The sequence below is a fragment of the Orycteropus afer genome, unplaced genomic scaffold (genome assembly GCF_000298275.1).
Source record: "Orycteropus afer afer isolate SDZICR_OR568_19922 unplaced genomic scaffold, OryAfe1.0 scaffold00240, whole genome shotgun sequence".
Lineage (NCBI taxonomy): Eukaryota > Metazoa > Chordata > Mammalia > Tubulidentata > Orycteropodidae > Orycteropus > Orycteropus afer.
Genome location: NW_006921827.1, coordinates 3,860,851 through 3,869,330, shown reverse-complemented (window position 1 = coordinate 3,869,330; position 8,480 = coordinate 3,860,851). Strand labels below are relative to the sequence as shown.

General features: G+C 37.0%; 1 protein-coding gene across 1 annotated transcript in view; it reads left to right on the top strand.

Moving 5' to 3' along the window:
• Nucleotides 1-8,480, top strand: part of DMXL1 (Dmx like 1) — a 302,187-nt gene that overhangs the window by 170,501 nt on the left and 123,206 nt on the right. Inside the window, exons 14-17 of the mRNA XM_007949162.2 lie at nucleotides 2,662-2,751; nucleotides 3,033-3,135; nucleotides 6,895-7,014; nucleotides 7,298-7,519. Coding sequence (XP_007947353.1) covers nucleotides 2,662-2,751; nucleotides 3,033-3,135; nucleotides 6,895-7,014; nucleotides 7,298-7,519 — 535 coding nt within the window. The remainder of the gene's footprint in view (nucleotides 1-2,661; nucleotides 2,752-3,032; nucleotides 3,136-6,894; nucleotides 7,015-7,297; nucleotides 7,520-8,480) is intronic.

The following is an 8,480-nucleotide window of genomic DNA, read 5'->3' as shown; positions in this document are numbered from 1 at the left end:
GATTATGCATAATCTTTTCCTCCTAATGGTATCCTACACAGTTCTTAAGCTTTCTTCATTTTCCTTCATTCTTTTTTCTAGTTTTTCCTCAAACAAATTTGTGTCAAGAGATTTTTCCTCTAATTAGCTGATCCAGTCTGTATTGATTCAGCTCTGTGCCTAAGTCCTCCTATTTAGTTATCTATTTCTGAAATTTTATTGCTAATCTTTTGGATTTATACTTGCTGTTTTTATATACTTTCTAATCATTTATGTATTTAGTCATTTGGTTCTTGAGTTGTTTTTCTGAATTATTCTATAGCTTTGTCTGTGTTTTTCTTGGAATTGCCTGTGTTTTCCTTGATCTCTTAGAGAAATCTCTATATCACTCTTCTGACTTCCTTATCAGGTAGTTCCATTACTGTTTCTTCCTCCAGTAGGGTTTCTGGTTTTTTTATTTTGGTCAGTTGCTAGAGACATCATACCCTGCTTCTTTATATGATTTTATATTGTTTGTTATCTCCAAGTCATTAAGGTGTTTGTTTATTTATTTACAATTTTTTCCAAGCCCTGATTTTTGTTTTGTTTTGTTTTGTTTTGTGTTGAAATATCTGGGTAGTTGGGGCATGCATGATACTCTGGTCACTAGTCTGACCACACTGGAGGTCTTACCACCTGTCTTCGAGTGGGTTGGACCTTCAGTATCAGGGCAGGTTTCTGTTAGCAGGTTCTGTGGGGTGGCTGAGGATGTACTAGGAGTTGCTGGTGCAGTGATGTTTCTGTCTGACCAGTCATCTGGAAATGGGTACAGGGAGTGGTCTCACTAGGCCCTGGGTTGCATGTTGTATGTGTGTACTGCTGCTTGCTGGGTGGTCATGGTGAGGGTGGCAGGGACATCAATCACTGAGTGGTATGGAAAATCTGACCTATGATCTCCAATTGGCAGGGCTGCACATGGATGGTCAGAGTGGGCACAAACTTCTGGTTAAGGGCAGGCAGTGCAGAGGGTGAAGCATTTGGGATGTCACCAGTCCACAAGTGCCTGCTAGGAGGGTGTGTCCCTGTCAGTCAGAGTGTACTGTGGGAGAGGGTTGCTGCCTGTCTTTAGGTCCCCAGAACAGATGGCTGGTGAGAGTAGGAGGCACCACTAGTCTTTGGGCTCCCAATGTGGGTAGCTAGGCGTAGGAATGGGTGCCTTCAGTTCACAGGCTTCCAATACCAGTCCCTGAACAGAGTGGCAGGTGCCATTGATGAATGGGCCCTCAGTGCGGATGGCTAAGCATAGGGGTGGGGAACACTTGTGCTTAGGTCCCTGGCAGTTGGATGGGCAGAAGAGGAAGTATGACCAGTTCCTGGACCCCCCAGTGCTAATGACTAGGCAGAAAAGTGGACACCTGCAGTCCTTGAGTTCTGGCTCAGATGGCTTGGCTTAGGAACTTTTTCAGCTGGTACATGGACCCCCAGCATGAGTGGGTAGACCGAAGAGGGAGTGCCACCAGACCATGAGCTCCCAGTGCAAATGTTCAGGCATAAGAGGGAAATCTACCCATTCACAGGCCCCTGGCACATGTGGCTGGGCAGAGAAGCAGGTTCCACTGGACTGTGGGACTCCAGCATGTTTGAGTGGGCAGAAGAGGGTTCAATGCCATTCTATGGGCCCCTGGCCTGTGTGGCTGTACAAAGAGGTTGGCACTGCTGATCTGCAGGTGCCCAGTGCAAGTGGTTGAGCTAAGGTGTGAGCACTGGTCCATTAATCTCTGGCTCTAGGGGATGTCACAGTATGGGTGCCTCTGGGTTGCAATAGCACACATGGAGGATAGATATGGGAGGATGGAGAGTACCACAGGTCCTAGGGCCTCCAGCTTAAAGGATTGGGGAGAACACAATGTGTGAAGTTAATGCACTTAATTTTCACATGGTGGGGTGCACCCCTGCCTGGCTCTGGACATGGGTGCAGAGTCATTCCTGCTTGTGTGTACCAGTTGATGGTGACTTCCGTTGGGAACACTGATTACTTTGTATCAGTATGGCCACACTGTGAAAGTTTGTCTGGCAGGGCGCTGGTGATCAGTAGTTCTCCATATGTGCTGTTTTTGTATAGTCTCCTCATTTGCCACTCAATTTGAGTCTTCAGTCTGGCTGAGCAGTCTTGTTCAGGGTTCCAAAGTTGTCATCTATATCTGATTCACTTCTTTTTTTCTGGTCTTTGTTCTAAGATGGAGGTTATGAGAGATCTGACTGTGTTGCCATCTTGGACCATCTCCTTCAACTTTTAAATTAATCTTTAACAGCGCTGATTGTTAGACTCTTTCATGAGGTTAAAGTCAGTCCTTCACTTCTACAGATATAAAATAACTTTTCTCTAATTACCGAGCTTTGATATTCTTTTTTTTCTGCACTGAGCATTCTTTCTGATTTATTTCTGTTATTCCTAGGAATTTTAGTTCAGTTATTTTAATTTTTAAATTTTTGGTAACTCAACAGCAGACAACAACAACAATAGTTTTTAATAAGGTAAAGTTCTACAGTATTTATAGTTGAAAGGGATTTGAACTTATTTAGGTTCATGTGAACTTAATTATTCTCCATTATGATTGAAATATCTTGTTATTTGTCATTTTTAAAAATTTATTTAGTAAAGGAGATATCTTTTTTTTTTTTAAAAAAAAAAAAAAAAAACAGAAATACGTTGGTGAAGTATTTAACATCATAAGTCAACAATCGACAGCCAGGCCCGGATGCATTATTGCATTAGATCCCATTACCAAACTTGTAAGTATTATTTTCTGACTTCTTTTTTTCACTACTTGCTTTTGAATTGATTCCAACTTTCATGGCAGCCCCATGTGTGTCAGAGTAGAACTGTGTTCCATGGGATTTTCAATGACTGGTTTTTCAGAAGTAGATCTCCAGGCCTATCTTCGGATGGCCTTAGGGGTGGACTCTAATTGCCTACATTTTGGTTAGCAGCCAAGTATGATAGCTAGAGACTTCATAGCATTAGGTAAATGAAATGTATATCAACTTATATATTGGTATTTATTTGCATTCAGCATGGCAGAAAAACACAACTGCTTCATGTTTTTCAAGAAGATTTCATTTTGAATAACCTTGAGAAGAAAAGTTTGGGAAAGGACAGAATTTTATCTGATGCAGGTAAAGAAGCATTTTTAATTTAATGAGAGAGACTGTAGAGTATATTAAGATGAATTAATATTTTATATTATTTGAAGTCTATTTGAAGTTAAATTTTTCTGTGTACGTTTATGGTATTATTTACCACGAATATCAGTATCTTTTTCTCTTAACCAGAAAATAAATGTGAAAAAGTTGAGAGAGATTGTCAGGTATCTTTTTTAAAAAACATAATAGAAATGTTTTATCATTAATGTATTGAATGCTTTTTGCATGGATGAGGTACTGTATAAATCAGTTTGGTTGATACACAGATCTGACCTTTTAGAAACCTATAGTTTCAAGTAGCTTAAAACTCTTAAGGTACAAAGTCTTTAAAGTTAAGACCAAGTGCTTTAGTTTATACTTTCATAAAATAGTGAAATTTTTATTGAACTCCTCCACTCAGCGTAAACTTAGTTTTCAAAAAAGGATAGCTGAAGAAAATAAAGCTGAAATCTCTTGGTCATCACTTTCAATTACAAAATCAGACCAAACTCAAAAATGGCTTTCCAGAAACTTATAAAGCAACCATATAGTATGTACCTGGTGCGTAAAAAATCAGTTATCAAGCCTCAAATAATACTAATGTCTACATTGTCTTTTTGTTCATATTTTTGTCTTATTTCTCTGATGTGTTGTTTCTTCCACATTACCCATTTTCTTTTCCTTTGAGAAGTCCTCCCTAGAGATCTGTGCTTTTATGGTAAAAGCCTACTACTATCTTAGTGTTTCTTTCACTTAGTCTTTATTGTTTTCCCTGAGAATTTACAAACTGTACAAATACACTTTATCTATATGCTCTCATAACCTCTGAATGTAATGAGGGAAAGATACTAAAGATGAGGAATAAAGGTGCTATAACAAAGAATTATTTATATAAACAGTATTCTTTATGTTTCCTTTTTAGATCATACTATTGATAAAAATGTTAATATTGTTAATTATTCAAGTTTGTTTAAATTAAGACCTTTTTTAAAACAAATTACTTTTCTATAATTAAGATTTAGTCTTGCTAACATTTTTATTTGCCTTAGCATTTTCTCTTCCAGTATTTTTCAATTTCTAACTTACTTTATTATCCTTAGAACTTATGTTTGTTTGTTTTTCTCTAAAGTATTCATGGAATTTTTACTAACTTTTACTCAAAAACCCTTATCTTCATTATTAGAGTTTCTCAAATAATAACAAAGAAGTTATATTTTATCTTCTTTAGCTTTAGGGTCAAGAAAATAAATGTTTCAAAGATATTTTAATTATAGAGGCATTCTTTCCTATTAGTGATATTATTAAATAATAAATAAATAAAAAGGATTGATTTTGGTTGCTCTTTTTTCTTCTGTTATAACCCCTGATCCTTTCCTTCCTCTTTAAATTTTGCAATCTAAATACCTGAGAAGCCCAGAACACATTACTACAATTACCTTTTCATTTTGTCATATACAGAATGATTTAAGATATGTATGGTTATCTTCCTTTCCTGGTGTTCCTTTGAAACATCATTTTCCTGCGCACATGTAAAAGGATAAAACCATTGAGCCCTAATAATTGTTCTCTGATTTTTTTTTACATATTCTATGATTTATGTAATTTTTATAATGCAAGTTTTGTTTCTATAATTTTGCATATAATTAAGCTTGTTGTTGTTGTTGTTAAGTGCCATAATTAAGCATGGCTGATGATAAAATGTCGATTAAAATGCTCTTTTCTACTACTCTCTGTCATATGTTTTACTTAATTACTTTGAGTACCTGAAAAATCCAATAACCCACTGCCATCTAGTTGATTCTAACTCACTGGGACCCTGTAGAACAGAGTAGAATGGCCCCACAGGGTTTCCAAGGCTATAAATCTTTATAGAAGTAGACTGCCTCATCTTTCTTTCATGGAGTGGCTTGTGGGTTTGAACCACCAACCTTCAGGTTGTGTTTTTTTTTTTTTTTAAATTGTGATTTGGGTGAAAACTTACAGAGCAAATTCACTTTCCATACAGCAGTTCACATACACTTTGCCTCATGACATTGATCACAATTTACCACAATGCAACAGCTCCCCTCCCATTTCCTCCCTATAGTTACCTCTTCCCTGTGTCCATCCCTCCATGCACTCCTGCCCATTGAGCTATCTCCCTATGCATAAGCAGCCCTTCTTTCTCGCATGATTGTTCTCTCCAAGGAGTGTCTCTATCTCAGGTAAATGTTCAACTCATATGCCTGTCTATTGTTTGGCTGGAAGCCACAGGTGTGGGTTCAATTCCAGACCTGAAGGGCAGCTAGGGGCCATAGTCTCAGTGGTTCCACCAGGCTATCGGACCAGCAAACCTGGTCCCCACCATTTTTTTTTTTTCCTCCAAATGATTTTGAGTTTTGTTCCACATTGTTCTCCCTCTCTGTCCAGGATCTCCTTCATAGATCCCCTTCCAAGTGGTTGACATTGGTAGCTGGGCACCATCTAGTTCTTCTGGTCTCGTAGTCCTATAGGCTGCAGAGTGGATGGTGTACCAGTCACTAGGACTAATTGCTTCCATGAATTTTTGGTTTTCTTCATTCTCTTTTGCTCTGGACGAGGAGAGACCCGTTGTTGCATCTAGATGGCAGCTTGCAAGCTTTTAAGACCCCAGTCTCTACTCGCCAAAGTAGGAGGTGGAACAATGTTTTGTGTACTATGTTATGCCAATTGAGCTTGATGTCCCCTGTGACTATGGCCCCAGCCCACAGGTTCAACTACTAGGTCCCTCTTGGTAGCTGGCTGTGACCAAGCAGTGACTACAACCTTGCCCCTTGTCAGCTCTACTATACACCTGGGAATTCTGATCATACACATAAACTTATAGGACCATTGTCTGCCAGCCCTATACGTGTTCTTGGGTACACTCCCCGCTTCATAGAGATACCTACTAGTTCAGCCTGTCCACCCATCTGTCTACCAATATACCCATGTTTGCCTTCACTGACAACACTGTACTATATGTGCAAAAGGGTTCATCTTTGTTGTCTGTACCTCCCATGTACCTCTCTATGTCTTTCTCTTCCTCAGTGCCACTATAATGATCACTCACATTTGGTACATTGCCCTTCTCTTCACCCAAATCAATATTTATCTCTATCTATCTAACAGTGTTCCCTCCCCTAAGTTGTGTTTTTTTTAAAAGCAATATGAACCATAAATTTTAGATACATGCATGTATTTGTTTATTTATTTTGAGGAACTTGTGTGCTATTTAAATTTTGCAGTTTAAGCTGAGCAGAATTCTCTTGGATAATATGTTTATATATATATAGATAGATAGATAGATAGATAGGTCATTGAATAAAAATCCTTACTAGGTAATTCCATTATGATACTTAATTTACTTCAATAAGTATTTGGCAGAATAATTTTAATCGTGGTGGTTGACATAAAGTATATATCACATAGTTCCTATCCTGCTCAGAATTTCCCATTTAATATGATCTAATATATATGAACAGTTTGATAGTGATGACTGTGTAATTAAAGTGTAAGGAATGTGAAGTATAAAGTCATATGTCACTTTTTAAAAAAGAAATTTAAGCATAGCACTCATGTATTTGTTAGATTTTTAAGTTAATACAGATTCACTTTGTATTCTCCAGTTTGTAATTTGGAGCTATAGGTAAAAGTTTTAACTCTTTTTTTAATGCAATTATTTTAACTTGGTCTTTTTAGTAAGTTGTCTTATTTATCCATGTTAATAGTGGAAAATGTCATTCATACCAACAGGTAGCTCACCTAATAGATTTTCTGAAAAATTCTACCTAATTGTAATAGAGTGCACTCAAGACAACCGGTCATTGTTACACATGTGGAATTTGCATTTAAAGTCTATTCCTGTCTCATTGGGTGAGTCTTTTTTTGTAACTATAAGTAAACCTAAAGTAATAAACTATACATGTTTAAACAGTTTATTTCTTAAAGCCATTCTTGTTGAGTGGTAATAATTGTAGTTTGTTCTTTTAATTCGTAAAACAAATGGGCGTTGATTTTCTTGCTGTAAAGAATATTAATATATTTACTTCCTATCTTTTAAAAGGTAGTCGTGAATTATAAAATGTTTTTCTTCTCTGCAGTTGTGATATTTATAGTTTTTCTTCCAGTTACTTTTTTTTTCTTTTATGTTTTATAGATGAAAAAATAGATACAAAAATTTCTGAAGCAGTTTGGCAGCCAAAAGAACATTATTCTGATTCTCCAGAGAAGATTCTATCTCCTTTTTCACAGAAATATCAGGCTTGCAGAGCAAATCTCCAAAGTACTAGCAAGTTGACCCTTTCTTCAGAAATGGTTTATAGCCAAGAGTTGCATTTACCAGAAGGAGTTGAGATAATAAGTGTTAAGCCATCAGCAGGTTTGTAAATTTTCTGGAAAGACACTAATCAAACTTTGGAACCATGAGTATTTACCAAGTATTTTGAAAATACTGTGTTACTGCTTCTTTTAAATCCACACAGAAGCACAAATTGGAAGACTGTATTTAAGTACCTGACATTGAAAACTTAAATTTTTATTATGTTTTTGGATTACTCTGACATTTCTCAGCTAATTCTACTCTTAAATACTGATTTCTAAAACGAATTTTCAGAATTGTTTTTTTTGGAAGACAAACTAAAAGTCTAGGGCAAAGCTGGTAACTAGGTTGCATCTTATTTGCCAACTTTGATAATATTGCTAGTGGCTGGCTGGAGCCATGTACTAAGATTTCTAAGTATCCGGTACCTGCTATATATTTGTCTTCTTTTTTCTAGGAAAGTGGTTCTCAGAATGGGGTCCCTAGATCAGTAACATCAACATCACCTGAGAGCTTGTTAAAAATGAAAATTCTTGGGCCACACCCCAGGTGTACTGAATCACAAACTCTGAGGTGGGGCCAGCAGTCTGTTCTAACATAATCTTCAGGTGATTCTGAGAAGTTCTGGTGTGGCTGTGCTTAAAGCATTCGGCCACAACTGAAGGTTGGTGGTTCAAACCCACAATCCATTCTGTGAAAGAAAGATGAGGCAGTCTATTCTGTAAAGATTTACAGCCTTGGAAACCCTGTAGGGCAGTTCTACTCTGTTCTACAGGGTCCCAGTTAGTTAGAATCAGCTAGATGGCAGTGGGTTATTGGGTTTTTCAGGTGATTCTCATGTACTCAAAATAATTAAGTAAAACACATGACAGAGTAGTAGAAAAGAACAAAGACTCATACTTGATCATCTTTATATCTTCCAGTTCTTGTTTTATATAGTCTAGTTTGGGTCTTTGTACTTTTTTTGCTATTCTGACTTTTTTTAAAAAAAACTTGATTACTTTGAGTGCTTTTTTTAATT